Genomic DNA, 17,976 nt, shown 5'->3' with positions numbered 1-17,976 from the left:
TGGGGTGAAAATTCAGGATTTGGGGGGAAAAAGGGGGAATTTGGGGCAAAATTTGGGGTGAAAATTCAGGATTTGGGGGGAAAAAGGGGGAATTTTGGGTGAAAAATTGGGAACTTGGGGTGAAATTTGGGGAATTTGGGGGGAAAATTGGGAATTTGGATGAAAATTCGGGATTTGGGGGGAAAAAGGGGGAATTTGGGGTGAAATTGGGGAATTTGGGGGGAAAATGTGGGAGTTTGGGGTTCAAATATTGGGAACTTGGGGCGAAATTTGGGGAATTTGGGGGGGAAAATTGGGAATTTGGATGAAAATTCGGGATTTGGGGGGAAAAAGGGGGAATTTGGGGTGAAAAATTGGGAGTTTGGGGAGAAATTTGGGGAATTTGGGGGAAAAATTGGGAATTTGGGGGGAAAATGTGGGAGTTTGGGGCAAAATTTGGGGTGAAAATTCAGGATTTGGGGGGATAAAGGGGGAATTTGGGGTGAAAAATTGGGAGTTTGGGGCGAAATTTGGGGAATTTGGGGTGAAAAATTGGGAATTTGGGGTGAAAATTCAGGATTTGGGGGGAAAAAGGGGGAATTTGGGGCAAAATTTGGGGTGAAAATTCAGGATTTGGGGGGAAAAAGGGGGAATTTTGGGTGAAAAATTGGGAACTTGGGGCGAAATTTGGGGAATTTGGGGGGAAAATTGGGAATTTGGATGAAAATTCGGGATTTGGGGGGAAAAATTGGGAATTTGGGGTAAAAAAGGGGAATTTCGGGTTAAAAGTTGGGAATTTGGGGTGAAATTCGGGAATTTCGGGTTACAAATTGGGAATTTGGGGCAAAATTTGGGGTTAAAAATTGGGAATTTGGGTGAAAATTCGGGAATTTGAGGTGCAAAAGGGGGAATCTGGGGTGAAAATTTGGGAATTTGGGGGGAAAATTTGGGAGTTTGGGGGGGAAAAGGGGAATTTGGGGTGAAAAATCGGAATTTGGGGTGAAAAAGGGGGAATTTGTGGTGGAAATTGGGGAATTTGGGGTGAGAAAGGGGAAATTGGGGTGAAATTCGGGAATTTGGGGTGAAAAATTGGGAATTTGGGTGAAAAATTGAGAATTTGGGGTGAAATTTGGGAGTTGGGAGCAAAAAAGAAATGTAAAGAAAAAAAAAAAGCGGGAATTTTGGAGGAGGAAAAAAAAACGGGATTTGGACCAAAAAAAAGATAAAACGAGGGGAGTTTTGGGTGAAAAATGGGGAGTTTTGGCACAAAAAGAGGGGAATTTGGGTTGAAAAGCTGGGATTTGGAGGGGAAAGGGGGATTTAGTCCAAAAATGGGGGAGTTTGGGCCAAAAAAGGGGGAGTTTGGTTCCAAAAGGGGCGGTTTGAGGCCAAAAAAATGGAATTCGGATCCTAAAACTGGGGAGTTCTGACCAAAAAAGGGAGTTTGGGCCCAAAATGGGCGAGTTTGGCCCCCGAAAATGTGAGGTTTGAGCAAAAAAAAAGAGGAGTTTGGAGAGAGGAAAGGAAAGTTTGGGCTGGGAAAGTGGAATTTGCAGCCTAAAAGGGGAATTTGGACCCTAAAAAAGTGGAATTTGGACCCGAAAAAAGTGGAATTTGCACCCAAAAAGGGGCAGTTTGGGCCTAGAAAAGTGGAACTCGCGGTCCTCCAAGCGGGCCAGAGCGGCTCCAATGGCCCTCAACGGGAAACAACCATAGAGTTGAGAAGGGGTCATTGAGGATATCGGGGCTGTTGGTCCTCCAAGGTGGCCAGAGCGCCTCCCAGCCGGAAATAACCATAGAGCTGATCCGGGGAGATAACGGCACGGACCGGAAGTGACCATAGAGCCGCGAGGGCTCCTTAAGGATAACGGAACTCGCGGTCCTCCGAGCGGGCCAGAGCGGCTCGAACCCGGAAGCCACGGCGGAGCTGAGGCGGATCGCTTCTGAGCGCCGCCCTTTCCACATGCGCTTCCCCCCTTCTTCTCTGGGCCGCGAGAAACGCCCGGAACAGCCCCGAGCCGCCGGCAAAAAGCCCGGAACGAATCGCTCGGGATGCAATTCCTCACGCCAAGGGCGGGGAGGGAAGAGCGGCGCCGCGAGCCGTGGCGAATCTGCCGCCGCCGCCGCCTCTCCTCGCCCTTTCCCTCATTTCCCCTCATTTCCTCTCATTTCCCCTCATTTCCTCTCATTTCCGACCCATTGCTTCGCTTGAGTCTCCAGGTTTTTAACTCGGTTCGGGGTGGGGTTTTTTTTTCGGAAATTCCGTGTCTTTTTCTTGTTAAAAAAGGAAATAAAACCAAATGCGAGCGTTTATTGGACGGCTCCGAACCGGAAATAACCATAGAGAGGGAGCGTTACTGGGACGGGGCGGTCCTCCCAGCGGGCTAGAGCGGCTCCGAGCCGGAAGCAACCATAGAGTTGGGTGGACAAAAAAGGGGCGGTTCGGCACCAAAAAGGGAGTATTTGGACCCAAAAAGAGGCAGTTTACCATCAAAAAGGAACGTCCTGACGCAACCGGCGCCCGGTGCCGGAACCTTGACCCATTTTTGGGGCCAAATTCCGTTTTTCGGGACCGGGCGGCTCCTTTTTCCGGAACGGCCACTTCCGGTTTCACCGCCCACTTCCGGTAGGCTCACTCACTTCCGGCGGTGCTCACCCCTTTCCGTTCCGTCGCGCTCACTTCCTGTCCGACCCCTTCCCCTTCCGGCCCCGGTGAGTCCCAAAATCGCCGCGTTTTACCCCAAAATCGCCGCGTTTCGCCCCAAAACACGACGGGGGAGGGGAGGGGAGCTTCGCCCTTCGCCAGGGCCCGGCGCGTTCCTCCCGGTCCCTCTCACAGCCCCGATTTCCCCCCTTTTCCCCCCAAAATCGCTCCGAGCGCGCCTTTTTCCCGTTTTCCCCCGTTTTTCACCCCAAAAGGGGCGGGTGCGGCTCAAGCTCGAGGCTGCTTTGGGTCAGACCGGGTTCGGTTTGAGTCCATTTAGGTCAGTTTGGGTCGATTTGGGCCAATTTGGGTTAATTTGGGCCAATTTGGGTCAATTTGGGTCGATTTGGGCCAATTTGGGCCAATTTGGGTCAATTTGGGCCAATTTAGGTCAATCCAGGCTCGATTTGGGTCAATTTGGGCCGATTTCGGTCAATTTGGGCTCAATTTGGGCCAATTTCGGTCAATCTGGGCTCAATTTGGGTCAATTTGGGCCAATTTGGGCCAATTTCGGTCAATCCGGGCTCGATTTGGGTCAATCCGGGCTCAATTTGGGTCAATTTGGGCCAATTTGGGCCGATTTCGGTCAATCCGGGCTCGATTTAAGTCAATCCAGGCTCATTTTGGGTCAATCCAAGGCCGATTTGGGTCAATTTGGGCCAATTTCGCTCACTCCAGGCTCATTTTGGGTCAATCCAAGGCCAATTTGGGTCAATTTGGGTCAATTTGAGCCGATTTCGCTCACTCCAGGCTCATTTTGGGTCAATCCAAGGCCAATTTGGGTCAATTTGAGCCGATTTCGCTCACTCCAGGCTCATTTTGGGTCAATCCAAGGCCAATTTAGGTCAATCTGGGTCAATTTGGGCCAATTTCGCTCACTCCAGGCTCATTTTGGGTCAATCCAAGGCCGATTTGGGTCAATTTGAGCCAATTTCGCTCACTCCAGGCTCATTTTGGGTCAATCCAAGGCCGATTTGGGTCAATTTGAGCCGATTTCGCTCACTCCAGGCTCATTTTGGGTCAATCCAAGGCCAATTTAGGTCAATTTGGGCCAATTTCGCTCACTCCAGGCTCATTTTGGGTCAATCCAAGGCCGATTTGGGTCAATTTGAGCCGATTTCGCTCACTCCAGGCTCATTTTGGGTCAATCCAAGGCCAATTTGGGTCAATTTGAGCCGATTTCGCTCACTCCAGGCTCATTTTGGGTCAATCCAAGGCCAATTTGGGTCAATTTGAGCCGATTTCGCTCACTCCAGGCTCATTTTGGGTCAATCCAAGGCCGATTTGGGTCAATTTGAGCCGATTTCGCTCACTCCAGGCTCATTTTGGGTCAATCCAAGGCCGATTTGGGTCAATTTGAGCCGATTTCGCTCACTCCAGGCTCATTTTGGGTCAATCCAAGGCCAATTTAGGTCAATTTGGGCCGATTTCGCTCACTCCAGGCTCATTTTGGGTCAATCCAAGGCCAATTTGGGTCAATTTGGGTCAATTTGAGCCGATTTCGCTCACTCCAGGCTCATTTTGGGTCAATCCAAGGCCAATTTGGGTCAATTTGGGTCAATTTGAGCCGATTTCGCTCACTCCAGGCTCATTTTGGGTCAATCCAAGGCCGCTTTGGGTCAATTTGAGCCGATTTCGCTCACTCCAGGCTCCATTTGGGCCGATTCCCCTCCGATCTCCGTCCAACCTCCCCAGCCCCGCATCACCACCCCGTCGCCATCCCCCTGCCCCTCCTCAGGACGATGCCGAGGGCGGCGCGGGGCGCGTCCGGCCGAGCGGTACCGGCTGCGTTTCCGGCGGCTGCGGCGCGCGGCGCGGGCGCTGGTGCTGGAGAACGGCGCGCTCTGCGACGAGGTGGCGCGGCTCGAGGCCAAGTGGCTACGGGCCCGCGAGGAGCGGCGCTTCCTGCTCGCCCGCCTGCTGCGGCTCCGCGCCAACGACGCCAACGACGCCAACAACGCCAACAACAACGCCAACGCCGAGGCGCCGAGGAGGCCGCGCCGAGCCAGGGACGGAGCCCGGACGGCCGCGGGCAGAGCGAGGCCGGGCAGGGATGGGCAGCGAGAGGCCGCAGCCAAGGACGGCCCCAGGGCGGCTGCGGCGAGGGAGGAAGCGTGGCCGAGCGGGCAGAGGCCGGCCGATGCCACGTGGGCAAGCGGGCAGAGATCGGCCGATGCCCCGTGGGCGAGCGGGCCCAGGCCGGCCGGACCGCGGCCGCAGGACGGCGCCGCGCCGAGGCCCAACGGGGTCCGAGCGGCCGAAGAGGCGCGGACGGCGCGGGAGGAGCTCCGGCCCAACGGGGCCGGCCCGAGAGCCCCCGAGGAGGCCGCGGGGCCAGCGGGCAGCGGGCAGCGGGCGGCCCAGCGGCGCCGGCCCTCGGGGCGAGGGGAGGACGAGGAGGAGGAGGAGGAGGAGGACAATGAGGAGGAAGAGGAGGAGGAGGAGGATGAGGACGAGGAGGAGGAGGAGGAAGGGGAGGAGGAGGAAGGAGCCGCCCCGGCCTTCGGCTACGCCGACCTTTTCCTGGGCAGCCCCGTGGGCTCGGACGAGTGACCACAGCAGTGGCCACCCCCAATAAATGACCCTGCCCGGCACCGGCGTGGTTTTTAACCACCCCCAGTGCCCCTCGGACCATCCCTGACCATCCCCAGTGACCCTCAGACCATCCCTGACCACCCCCAGTGACCCTCGGACCATCCCTGACCACTCCCAGTGACCCTCGGACCATCCCTGACCATCCCCAGTGACCCTCGGACCATCCTTGACCATCCCCAGTGACCCTCGGACCATCCCTGACCATCCCCAGTGACCCTCGGACCATCCTTGACCACCCCCAGTGACCCTCAGACCATCCTTGACCACCCCCAGTGACCCTCAGACCATCACTGACCACCCCCAGTGCCCCTCAGACCATCCCTGACCATCCCCAGTGACCCTCGGACCATCCTTGACCACCCCCAGTGACCCTCGGACATTCCCTGACCACCCCCAGTGACCCTCAGACCATCACTGACCACTCCCAGTGACCCTCAGACCATCCTTGACCACCCCGAGTGACCCTCAGACCATCCTTGACCACCTCCAGTGACCCTCGGACATTCCCTGACCACCCCCAGTGACCCTCAGACCATCACTGACCACTCCCAGTGACCCTCGGACCATCCCTGACCACCCCCAGTGACCCTCGGACCATCCCTGACCACTCCCAGTGACCCTCAGACCATCACTGACCACCCCCAGTGACCCTCGGACCATCCCTGACCACTCCCAGTGACCCTCAGACCATCACTGACCACCCCCAGTGACCCTCGGACCATCACTGACCACCCCCAGTGACCCTCAGACCATCACTGACCACCCCGAGTGACCCTCGGACCATCCCTGACCACTCCCAGTGACCCTCGGACCATCCTTGACCACCCCCAGTGCCCCTCAGACCATCCCTGACCACCCCCAGTGACCCTCAGACCATCCCTGACCACCCCCAGTGACCCTTGGACCATCCCTGACCACTCCCAGTGACCCTCAGACCATCCCTGACCACCCCCAGTGACCCTCAGACCATCACTGACCACCCCCAGTGACCCTCAGACCATCACTGACCACCCCCAGTGACCCTCGGACCATCCTTGACCACCCCGAGTGACCCTCAGACCATCACTGACCACTCCCAGTGACCCTCAGACCATCCTTGACCACCCCCAGTGACCCTCAGACCATCACTGACCACTCCCAGTGACCCTCAGACCATCCTTGACCACCCCCAGTGACCCTCGGACCATCCTTGACCACCCCGAGTGACCCTCAGACCATCACTGACCACTCCTAGTGACCCTCAGACCATCCCTGACCACTCCCAGTGACCCTCAGACCATCCTTGACCACCCCCAGTGCCCCTCAGACCATCCCTGACCACCCCCAGTGACCCTCGGACCATCCCTGACCACCCCCAGTGACCCTCGGACCATCCCTGACCACTCCCAGTGACCCTCAGACCATCCTTGACCACCCCCAGTGCCCCTCAGACCATCCCTGACCACCCCCAGTGACCCTCAGACCATCCCTGACCATCCCCAGTGACCCTCGGACCATCCCTGACCACCCCGAGTGACCCTCAGACCATCACTGACCACCCCCAGTGACCCTCAGACCATCCCTGACCACTCCTAGTGACCCTCGGACCATCCCTGACCACTCCCAGTGCCCCTCAGACCATCACTGACCACCCCCAGTGACCCTCAGACCATCCTTGACAACCCCCAGTGACCCTCGGACCATCACTGACCACTCCCAGTGACCCTCAGACCATCCTTGACCACTCCCAGTGCCCCTCAGACCATCACTGACCACCCCCAGTGACCCTCAGACCATCACTGACCACCCCCAGTGACCCTCGGACCATCCTTGACAACCCCCAGTGACCCTCGGACCATCCCTGACCACCCCCAGTGACCCTCAGACCATCCCTGACCACTCCCAGTGACCCTCGGACCATCCCTGACCACCCCGAGTGACCCTCAGACCATCCTTGACCACCCCCAGTGCCCCTCAGACCATCACTGACCACCCCCAGTGCCCCTCAGACCATCACTGACCACTCCCAGTGACCCTCAGACCATCCCTGACCACCCCCAGTGACCCTCAGACCATCACTGACCACCCCCAGTGACCCTCGGACCATCCTTGACCACCCCGAGTGACCCTCAGACGATCACTGACCACTCCCAGTGACCCTCAGACCATCCTTGACCACCCCCAGTGACCCTCGGACCATCCTTGACCACCCCGAGTGACCCTCAGACCATCACTGACCACTCCTAGTGACCCTCAGACCATCCCTGACCACTCCCAGTGACCCTCAGACCATCACTGACCATCCCCAGTGACCCTCGGACCATCCCTGACCACTCCCAGTGACCCTCAGACCATCCCTGACCACCCCGAGTGACCCTCAGACCATCACTGACCACTCCTAGTGACCCTCAGACCATCCCTGACCACTCCCAGTGACCCTCAGACCATCACTGACCACTCCCAGTGACCCTCAGACCATCCCTGACCACCCCCAGTGCCCCTCAGACCATCACTGACCACCCCCAGTGCCCCTCAGACCATCACTGACCACTCCCAGTGACCCTCAGACCATCCCTGACCACCCCCAGTGACCCTCAGACCATCACTGACCACCCCCAGTGACCCTCGGACCATCCTTGACCACCCCGAGTGACCCTCAGACCATCACTGACCACTCCCAGTGACCCTCAGACCATCCTTGACCACCCCCAGTGACCCTCGGACCATCCTTGACCACCCCGAGTGACCCTCAGACCATCCTTGACCACCCCCAGTGCCCCTCAGACCATCACTGACCACTCCTAGTGACCCTCAGACCATCCCTGACCACTCCCAGTGCCCCTCAGACCATCCCTGACCACCCCCAGTGACCCTCAGACCATCACTGACCACCCCCAGTGACCCTCAGACCATCCCTGACCACCCCCAGTGACCCTCAGACCATCCCTGACCACCCCCAGTGACCCTCAGACCATCCTTGACCACCCCCAGTGACCCTCAGACCATCCCTGACCACCCCCAGTGACCCTCGGACCATCCCTGACCACTCCTAGTGACCCTCGGACCATCCCTGACCACTCCCAGTGCCCCTCGGACCATCACTGACCACCCCCAGTGACCCTCAGACCATCCTTGACAACCCCCAGTGACCCTCGGACCATCACTGACCACCCCCAGTGACCCTCAGACCATCCCTGACCACTCCCAGTGCCCCTCAGACCATCACTGACCACCCCCAGTGACCCTCAGACCATCCCTGACCATCCCCAGTGACCCTCGGACCATCCCTGACCACTCCTAGTGACCCTCGGACCATCCCTGACCACTCCCAGTGCCCCTCGGACCATCACTGACCACCCCCAGTGACCCTCAGACCATCCTTGACAACCCCCAGTGACCCTCGGACCATCACTGACCACCCCCAGTGACCCTCAGACCATCCCTGACCACTCCCAGTGCCCCTCAGACCATCACTGACCACCCCCAGTGACCCTCGGACCATCCCTGACCACCCCGAGTGACCCTCAGACCATCACTGACCACCCCCAGTGACCCTCGGACCATCCTTGACAACCCCCAGTGACCCTCGGACCATCCCTGACCACCCCCAGTGACCCTCAGACCATCACTGACCACTCCCAGTGACCCTCGGACCATCCTTGACCACTCCCAGTGACCCTCGGACCATCCCTGACCACCCCGAGTGACCCTCAGACCATCCTTGACCACCCCCAGTGCCCCTCAGACCATCACTGACCACCCCCAGTGCCCCTCAGACCATCACTGACCACTCCCAGTGACCCTCGGACCATCCCTGACCACCCCCAGTGACCCTCAGACCATCCCTGACCACTCCCAGTGACCCTCAGACCATCACTGACCACCCCCAGTGACCCTCAGACCATCCCTGACCACCCCGAGTGACCCTCGGACCATCCTTGACCACCCCCAGTGACCCTCGGACCATCCTTGACCACCCCCAGTGACCCTCAGACCATCACTGACCACCCCCAGTGACCCTCAGACCATCCTTGACCACCCCCAGTGACCCTCAGACCATCCTTGACAACCCCCAGTGACCCTCAGACCATCACTGACCACCCCCAGTGACCCTCAGACCATCCCTGACCACCCCGAGTGACCCTCAGACCATCACTGACCACCCCCAGTGACCCTCAGACCATCCCTGACCACCCCAGTGCCCCTCAGACCCTCCCTGACCACCCCAGTGACCCTCAGACCATCCCTGACCACCCCAGTGACCCCTGACCGTTCCCAACGCCCCCCGATGACCACTTGACCACCCAGGCGGCCGAGCCAGGCGGGGACGCGTCCAACCGAGGCTTTATTGACCGTCAGGGGAGTGACCCGTGGCCGGAGAGGACTGACCCTCGGCCCCCTCCGGCGCCTCCTGGATGTTGTGGTAGAGCCGGACGACGTCTGGGCAGTCGCCCAGGGCCTGCAGTAGCCGCTCGGCCTGAGCCCGCGGCCCCTCGGGCAGCGCCAGCAGCGCCCGCGGCACGAACTCGATGGCGGCCGAGAGCGGCCGGAGCCCTGCGGCCTCCAGGTGCTGCCGGACGCTCGGCAGGGACGAGGGGTCACACAGGAACTGCGGGGAGAGGCCAGAGAGGGGGGGTCAGGGGTCATTGGGGGTGGCCAGGGGTCATTTGGGGATGGTCAGGGGTCACTGGGGTGGTCAGGGGTCACTGGGGTGGTCAGGGGTCATTTGGGGTGGTCAGGGGTCACTGGGGTGGTCAGGGGTCATTGGGGATGGTCAGGGGTCATTTGGGGTGGTGAGGGGTCATTGGGGTGGTCAGGGGTCATTTGGGGTGGCCAGGGGTCATTTGGGGATGGTCAGGGGTCATTGGGGGTGGCCAGGGGTCACTGGGGTGGTCAGGGGTCATTGGGGTGGTCAGGGGTCATTGGGGTGGTCAGGGGTCACTGGGGGTGGTCAGGGGTCATTGGGGGTGGTCAGGGGTCATTGGGGTGGCCAGGGGTCATTTGGGGTGGTCAGGGGTCATTTGGGGTGGTCAGGGGTCACTGGGGGTGGCCAGGGGTCATTGGGGTGGTCAGGGGTCACTGGGGTGGTCAGGGGTCATTGGGGATGGTCAGGGGTCATTTGGGGTGGTCAGGGGTCATTGGGGTGGTCAGGGGTCACTGGGGTGGTCAGGGGTCACTGGGGATGGTCAGGGGTCATTGGGGGTGGTCAGGGGTCACTGGGGGTGGCCAGGGGTCATTGGGGTGGTCAGGGGTCACTGGGGATGGTCAGGGGTCATTTGGGGTGGTCAGGGGTCACTGGGGGTGGCCAGGGGTCATTGGGGTGGTCAGGGGTCATTGGGGGTGGCCAGGGGTCACTGGGGATGGTCAGGGGTCATTGGGGTGGTCAGGGGTCACTGGGGTGGTCAGGGGTCATTGGGGTGGTCAGGGGTCATTTGGGGTGGTCAGGGGTCATTTGGGGTGGTCAGGGGTCACTGGGGGGTGGCCAGGGGTCATTGCGGTGGTCAGGGGTCACTGGGGTGGTCAGGGGTCACTGGGGATGGTCAGGGGTCACTGGGGGTGGTCAGGGGTCACTGGGGTGATCAGGGGTCACTGGGGATGGTCAGGGGTCATTGGGGGTGGCCAAGGGTCACTGGGGATGGCTGGGGGTCATTGGGGTGGTCAGGGGTCACTGGGGGTGGCCAGGGGTCACTGGGGATGGTCAGGGGTCATTGGGGGTGGCCAAGGGTCACTGGGGGTGGCCAGGGGTCATTGGGGTGGTCAGGGGTCACTGGGGGTGGCCAGGGGTCACTGGGGATGGTCAGGGGTCATTGGGGATGGCCGAGGGGTCACTGGGGTGGTCAGGCGTCATTGGGGGTGGCCAGGGGTCATTGGGGTGGTCAGGGGTCATTGGGGGTGGCCAGGGGTCATTGGGGATGGTCAGGGGTCACTGGGGTGGTCAGGGGTCACTGGGGATGGTCAGGGGTCACTGGGGGTGGCCAGGGGTCATTGGGGTGGTCAGGGGTCATTGGGGGTGGCCGAGGGGTCATTGGGGTGGTCAGGGGTCATTGGGGTGGTCAGGGGTCACTGGGGGTGGCCAGAGGTCATTGGGGTGGTCAGGGGTCATTGGGGGTGGCCAGGGGTCATTGGGGGTGGTCAGGGGTCACTGGGGATGGTCAGGGGTCACTGGGGGTGGCCAGGGGTCATTGGGGTGGTCAGGGGTCACTGGGGATGGTCAGGGGTCACTGGGGGTGGCCAAGGGTCACTGGGGATGGCTGGGGGTCATTGGGGTGGTCAGGGGTCATTTGGGGTGGCCGAGGGGTCATTTGGGCATTGTCAGAGGTCATTTGGGGTGGCCAGGGATCATTTGGGATGGTCAAGGGTCATTGGCGGTGGCCAGGAATGTCCAGTGGCAGTGGGGAATGGTCAAGAAGTGACCAAGGGTCATTGGGGATGGCCGAGGGGTCACTGGGGGTGGTCAGGGGTCATTGGGATGGCCAGGGGTCACTGGGGATGGTCAGGGGTCATTTGGGATGGCCGAGGGGTCACTGGGGATGGCCAGGGGTGGCCAGTGGTGGCCGGGGATGTCAGTGACCCCTGGCAGTGGCCCAAGGGCCATCAGGGGGGGCTGTGGTCACTCCCAGGCCGCTCCCACCTTCAGCTCGGCCTCGTCCTCGGCCACCACGTCCCGGGCTCCGGCCGCCAGCGCCAGCTCCAGGGCCACCTCCATGGACACGGCCCGGCCACGCCCGTCCTGGCCGGCCACTCGCACCACGCCCACGGCCTCAAAGCTGTGCCGGACACCCTCGGCCAGAGAGCCCCTGCGGGAGCCCGGACACAGACCCTGAGTGACCCCTGAGTGACCCCTGAGTGTCCCCAACTCACCCTGAGTGACCCCTGAGTGTCCCCAACTGTCCCCAACTCACCCAGAGTGACCCCTGAGTGACCCCCGAGTGTCCCCAACTCACCCGGAGTGACCCCTGAGTGACCCCTGAGTGTCCCCAACCCACCCTGAGTGACCCCTGAGTGACCCCTGAGTGACCCGAGTGTCCCCAACCCACCCTGAGTGACCCCTGAGTGACCCCTGAGTGTCTCCAAGTGTCCCCAACCCACCCTGAGTGACCCCTGAGTGTCCCCAACTGTCCCCAACCCACCCTGAGTGACCCCTGAGTGTCCCCAACCCATCCCTGAGTGACCCGAGTGACCCCAAGTGTCCCCAACTCACCCTGAGTGACCCCTGAGTGTCCCCAAGTGTCCCCAACTCACCCGGAGTGACCCCTGAGTGACCCCTGAGTGTCCCCAACCCATCCCTCAGTGACCCCTGAGGGCCCCCAGAGTGTCCCCAACCCATCCCCGGTGTCCCCGATGTCCCCAGCCCCCCCCCCCCCCAGTGTCCCCTGACCCATCCCGGTGTCCCCAGCGGTGGCCCCATCCCGGTGTCCCTGGTGTCCCCGGTGTCCCCACTGTCCCCGGCGCTGTCCCTGACCCCAAGTGTCCCCAGCAGTGTCCCCACCCCCGGTGTCCCCACCCCGGTGTCCCCATCCCGATGTCCCCACTCCGGTGTCCCCAATGGTGTCCCCCAGCACTGTCCCCACCCCGGTGTCCCCTGATCCATCCCAGTGTCCTCATCCCGCTGTCCCTGACCCCAAGTGGCCCAGCAGTGTCCCCAGCAGTGTCCCCACCCCGCTGTCCCCGCTGTCCCCAGCTGTGTCCCTGATCCCAAGTGGCCCCGCAGTGTCCCCACCCCCGCTGTGTCCCCGCTGTCCCCCGCTGTCCCCATCCCAGTGTCCCCAGCAGTGTCCCCATCCCAGTGTCTCTGACCCATCCCAATGTCCCCATCCCAGTGTCCCCATCTCGGTGTCCCCAGCAGTGTCCCCCACCCCGCTGTCCCCGCTGTGTCCCCGGTGTCCGCGGCGCCGTCCCTGACCCGCACTGGCCCAGCAGTGGCCCAGCACTGTCCCCACCCCGCTGTCCCCACTGTCCCTGCTGTCCCCGCTGTCCCCGGCGCTGTCCCTGACCCGCTGTGTCCCCGCTGTCCCCGCTGTCCCCGCTGTCCCCGGCGCTGTCCCTGACCCGCACTGGCCCAGCAGTGTCTCCAGCACTGTCCCCACCCCGCTGTCCCCACTGTCCCTGCTGTCCCTGCTGTCCCCGCTGTCCCCGGCGCTGTCCCTGACCCGCTGTGTCCCCGCTGTCCCCCGCTGTCCCCCGGCGCTGTCCCTGACCCGCACTGGCCCAGCAGTGTCTCCAGCACTGTCCCCACCCCGCTGTCCCTGCTGTCCCCGGCACTGTCCCCACCCCGCTGTCCCCCGCTGTCCCTGCTGTCCCCGGTGTCCCCAGCGCTGTCCCTGACCCGCACTGGCCCAGCAGTGTCCCCACCCCGCTGTCCCCACTGTCCCCAGCGCTGTCCCCACCCCGCTGTCCCCGCTGTGTCCCTGCTGTCCCCCCGGTGTCCCCGGCGCTGTCCCTGACCCGCTGTGTCCCCGCTGTCCCCCGCTGTCCCCGCTGTCCCCGCTGTCCCCGGCGCTGTCCCTGACCCGCACTGGCCCAGCAGTGTCCCCACCCCCGCTGTCCCCCACTGTCCCCAGCGCTGTCCCCACCCCGCTGTCCCCGCTGTGTCCCTGCTGTCCCCCCGGTGTCCCCGGCGCCGTCCCTGACCCGCACTGGCCCCAGCAGTGTCCCCAGCACTGTCCCCACCCCGCTGTCCCCGCCGCTGTGTCCCCAGCAGTGTCCCCAGCACTGTCCCCACCCCCGCTGTCCCCCCCGCTGTGTCCCCAGCAGTGTCCCCAGCACTGTCCCCACCCCGCTGTGTCCCCCCGGTGTCCGCGGCGCCGTCCCTGACCCGCACTGGCCCAGCAGCTGGCCGAGCTGGCGCTGGCACCCGCCGCGGCTCCCCGGTCACCACGTCCAGCAGCAGCTCCGAGCCCCCCGGGCCGCGCGCCCCCAGCAGCAGCCGCGAGCCCCCGGCGCCTTCCTGCGGCCCCCGGCGCCTCAGCGCGGCCACCGCGGGGCCCCCAGTGGCCCCAAGTGGCCCCAACCCATCCCGGGGGGTCCCCAAGCCTCCCAGGGGTCCCCAAATGTCCCCAACCCATCCCAGGGGGGTCCCCAACCCCTCCCAGGGGGTCCCCAGAGTGTCCCCAACCCATCCCGGGGGTCCCCAACCCATCCCAGGGGGTCCCCAGAGTGGCCCCAACCCATCCCAGGGGGTCCCCAACCCACCCTGAGTAGCCCCAGCGGATCCCCGAGTGGCCCCAGGTGGCCCCAACCCATCCCAGGGGGTCCCCAAGCCTCCCAGGGGTCCCCAAATGTCCCCAACCCATCCCAGGGGGTCCCCAACCCTCCCAGAGTGGCCCCAGAGCGTCCCCAGTGTCCCCAACCCCATCCCAGAGTGTCCTCAACCCCTTCCCGGGGGTCCCCAACCCATCCCAGGGTGTCCCCAGAGGGTCCCCAACCCACCCTGAGTGGCCCCAGGGGGTCCCCAAGTGTCCCCAACCCTTCCCAGGGGTCCCCAACCCTTCCCAGGGGTCCCCAACCCCTTCCCGGGGGTCCCCAACCCATCCCAGAGTGCCCCCAACCCATCCCAGGGTGTCCCCAACCCACCCAGAATAACCCCAGCAGGTCCCCAAGTGTCCCCAACCCTTCCTGGGGGTCCCCACCCCATCCCAGAGTGTCCCCAACCCATCCCAGGGGGTCCCCACCCCATCCCAGAGTGTCCCCAACCCATCCCAGAGTGTCCCCAACCCTTCCTGGGGGTCCCCAACCCATCCCAGGGTGTCCCCAACCCATCCCAGAGTGTCCCCAACCCATCCCAGAGTGTCCCCAACCCATCCCAGGGGGTCCCCACCCCATCCCAGAGTGTCCCCAATCCATCCCAGAGTGTCCCCAACCCCTTTCTGGGGGTCCCCAACCCATCCCAGGGTGTCCCCAGAGGGTCCCCAACCCACCCAGAGTGACCCCAGCAGGTCCCCAAGTGTCCCCAACCCTTCCTGGGGGTCCCCACCCCATCCCAGAGTGTCCCCAACCCATCCCAGGGGGTCCCCACCCCATCCCAGAGTGTCCCCAATCCATCCCAGAGTGTCCCCAACCCCTTTCTGGGGGTCCCCAACCCATCCCAGGGTGTCCCCAGAGGGTCCCCAACCCACCCAGAGTGACCCCAGCAGGTCCCCAAGTGTCCCCAACCCTTCCTGGGGGTCCCCACCCCATCCCAGAGTGTCCCCAACCCATCCCAGGGGGTCCCCAACCCATCCCAGGGGTCCCCAACCCACCCTGACTGTCCCTAGAATGACCCCAACCCATCCCAGAGTGTCCCCAACCCATCCCAGGGGGTCCCCAACCCATCCCAGGGGTCCCCAACCCACCCTGACTGTCCCTAGAATGACCCCAACCCATCCCAGAGTGTCCCCAACCCATCCCAGGGGGTCCCCAACCCATCCCAGGGGGTCCCCAACCCATCCCACAGTGTCCCAGCCCTTCCCAGAGTGTCCCCAAATGTCCCCAGCCCCTCCCAGAGTGTCCCAGTCCCTCCCAGGTGTCCCCAAACGTCCCCAGCCCCCTCCCCCGGGTGCCCTCACCTGTGCCCGCCGCAGGGCGGCCTCGATGGACGCCTTGGGCATGTTCCGGGCACGGCACTGCTGGACGGCCGCGGCCAGAGCCGCGTTCAGCGCCGGGTCCGGGCCCCCCTCTGCGGGGACAGCGGCGCTGGGGCGGCTGGGGACGGCTGGGGGGGGCTGGGGACATCAGGGACACCCTGGGGACACCCTGGGGAGAGCTGGGGACACTCTGGGATATCCTGGGATGGGCTGGGGACACCTTGGGGACACCCTGGGGACGGCTGGGGGGGCTGGGGACAGCGGGGGACGGCTGGGGACACCCTGGGGACGGCTGGGGACACTCTGGGATATCCTGGGGACACCCTGGGGACACCTGGGGACACCCTGGGGACAGCTGGGGATACCCTGGGATGGGCTGGGGACACCTTGAGGACACCCTGGGGACAGCTGGGGACGGCTGGGGACACCTTGGGGACACCCTGGGGACGGCTGGGGACAGCTGGGGACACCCTGGGGACACCCTGGGGACACCCTGGGGACGGCTGGGGACAGCTGGGGACACCCTGAGATGGGCTGGGGACATCTGGGGACACCTTGGGGACACCCTGGGGACACCCTGGGGACACCCTGGGGACACTTGGGGACACCCTGGGGACACTTGGGGACATCAGGGACGCCCTGGGGACACCTGGGGACCCCCAAATCCTGAGGGACTGGGGGAGGGGTGGGCTCGGCCTGTCCCCGTATCGCGACATTCCGGTGTCCCCACATCGCGACAGCCCCGCCGCTCCTCCGCGCCGCCCCACCAGCCCTCTACACCCCCCCCCCTCCCCCCCCATCCCTATCGCGACACCCCGCTCTGTCGCGACACCTCTGGCGGCCGCCCTCAGCATCTGCGCCAGGCGCTGGAAGAGGCGGCTCCGCTCCGCGTCCCGCGGGCCCTTCACGTTGCGCACCTTGGACCAGCGGTTGTGCCCGGCCATGGCCCGGCCGGGTGGCCCCGGGAGCCTCCGGAGGAGCCCCGGGAGGAGCCCCGGGAGCGGCGGGGGAGCCCCGGGAGCCGCCAGGGCCAGCGGGGCCCAGCGGGGCCCCCTCAGCGCCGCCGCCGCCATGGCCCCGAGCGGCCTCCTCCGCCGCGCCGCGGGGCACGCTGGGTAGCGCGCCTCATTTGCATGGCCGCGCCCCGTGATTTGCATGGCCGCGCCCCGTGATTTGCATGGCCACGCCCTTTGCCGCGCCGGGCGGGGGTGATGTCATCGGTTTGGCGGAGTGGCCACGCCCCTTTATGCAAAGTGGGGGGGGTGGGGGGGGAGGGGGGTGGGAACACCTGGATCAGGTGAGGGGAGGGGGATGGGAACACCTGGATCAGGTGAGGGGGGAACATCTGGATGGGGGGGCGGGAACACCTGGATCAGGTGAGGGGGGGGTCAGAACACCTGGATCAGGTGAGGGGAGGGGGATGGGAACACCTGGATCAGGTGAGGGGGGAACATCTGGATGGGGGGGCGGGAACACCTGGATCAGGTGAGGGGGCATGGGAACACCTGGATCAGGTGAGGGGAGTCAGAACATCTGGATCAGGTGAGGGGGGAACACCTGGATCAGGTGAGGGGGGATGGGAACATCTGGATCAGGTGAGGGGGGGTCAGAACACCTGGATCAGGTGGGAGGGGGATGGGAACATCTGGATCAGGTGGGGGGGGGTGGGAACACCTGGATCAGGTGGGGGAGGGGGATGGGAACACCTGGATCAGGTGAGGGGGGGGATGGGAACACCTGGATCAGGTGAGGGGGGATCAGAACACCTGGATCAGGTGGGGGAGGGGTCAGAACATCTGGATCAGGTGAGGGGGGATGGGAACATCTGGATGGGGGGGTGGGAACACCTGGATCAGGTGGGGGGGGGTCAGAACACCTGGATCAGGTGGGGGAGGGTCAGAACATCTGGATCAGGTGAGGGGGGATGGGAACACCTGGATCAGGTGGGGGAGGGGGATCGGAACACCTGGATCAGGTGAGGGGGGGGTCAGAACATCTGGATCAGGTGAGGGGGGATGGGAACACCTGGATCAGGTGGGGGAGGGGGATCGGAACACCTGGATCAGGTGAGGGGGGGGTCAGAACATCTGGATCAGGTGAGGGGGGATGGGAACACCTGGATCAGGTGGGGGAGGGGGATCGGAACACCTGGATCAG

At 63.4% G+C, this 17,976-nt stretch overlaps 2 protein-coding genes across 2 annotated transcripts; one reads left to right on the top strand and one right to left on the bottom strand.

Moving 5' to 3' along the window:
• The first annotated feature begins 1,434 nt into the window (after positions 1–1,434).
• LOC125320829 lies at positions 1,435–3,982 on the top strand. The gene is made up of 5 exons (XM_048293259.1): positions 1,435–1,459; positions 1,743–1,812; positions 2,610–3,527; positions 3,724–3,785; positions 3,838–3,982. The coding sequence occupies exons 1-5, from the start codon at positions 1,435–1,437 to the stop codon at positions 3,855–3,857; spliced, it is 1,095 nt and encodes a 364-aa protein (XP_048149216.1). The 3' UTR covers positions 3,858–3,982.
• A 5,586-nt stretch (positions 3,983–9,568) lies between these two features.
• LOC125320828 (translational activator of cytochrome c oxidase 1) lies at positions 9,569–16,976 on the bottom strand. Its single transcript, XM_048293258.1, has 6 exons — positions 16,652–16,976; positions 15,802–15,911; positions 14,073–14,204; positions 13,161–13,201; positions 11,889–12,054; positions 9,569–9,866 (listed from the first exon to the last, which is right to left on the bottom strand). Exons 1-6 carry the CDS (start codon positions 16,974–16,976, stop codon positions 9,603–9,605), a joined length of 1,038 nt encoding a protein of 345 aa, XP_048149215.1. The 3' UTR covers positions 9,569–9,602.
• Between the last annotated feature and the right edge of the window lie 1,000 nt (positions 16,977–17,976).

The sequence above is a fragment of the Corvus hawaiiensis genome (assembly GCF_020740725.1).
Source record: "Corvus hawaiiensis isolate bCorHaw1 chromosome 41 unlocalized genomic scaffold, bCorHaw1.pri.cur SUPER_41a, whole genome shotgun sequence".
In the NCBI taxonomy this organism is placed as follows: Eukaryota; Metazoa; Chordata; class Aves; order Passeriformes; family Corvidae; genus Corvus; species Corvus hawaiiensis.
This window is presented reverse-complemented; position numbering and strand designations above follow the sequence as displayed.

Excerpts from the sequence above, each read along its gene's own strand:
- LOC125320828 (XM_048293258.1), bottom strand. The coding sequence starts at position 16,976 with ATGCAAATCACGGGGCGCGGCCATGCAAATGAGGCGCGCTACCCAGCG. Across the intron at positions 13,202-14,072 it reads CAGCTGCTGGGCCAGTGCGG|CGGGGTGGGGACAGTGCTGG; the intron begins GTCAGGGACGGC and ends CAGTGGGGACAG. Across the intron at positions 9,867-11,888 it reads AGGACGAGGCCGAGCTGAAG|TTCCTGTGTGACCCCTCGTC; the intron begins GTGGGAGCGGCC and ends CTCTCCCCGCAG.
- LOC125320829 (XM_048293259.1), top strand. The coding sequence starts at position 1,435 with ATGGGCGAGTTTGGCCCCCGAAAAT. Across the intron at positions 1,813-2,609 it reads GATAACGGCACGGACCGGAA|GCTCACTCACTTCCGGCGGT; the intron begins GTGACCATAGAG and ends CACTTCCGGTAG. Across the intron at positions 3,786-3,837 it reads TCAATCCAAGGCCGATTTGG|GCCAATTTGGGTCAATTTGA; the intron begins GTCAATTTGAGC and ends GGTCAATCCAAG.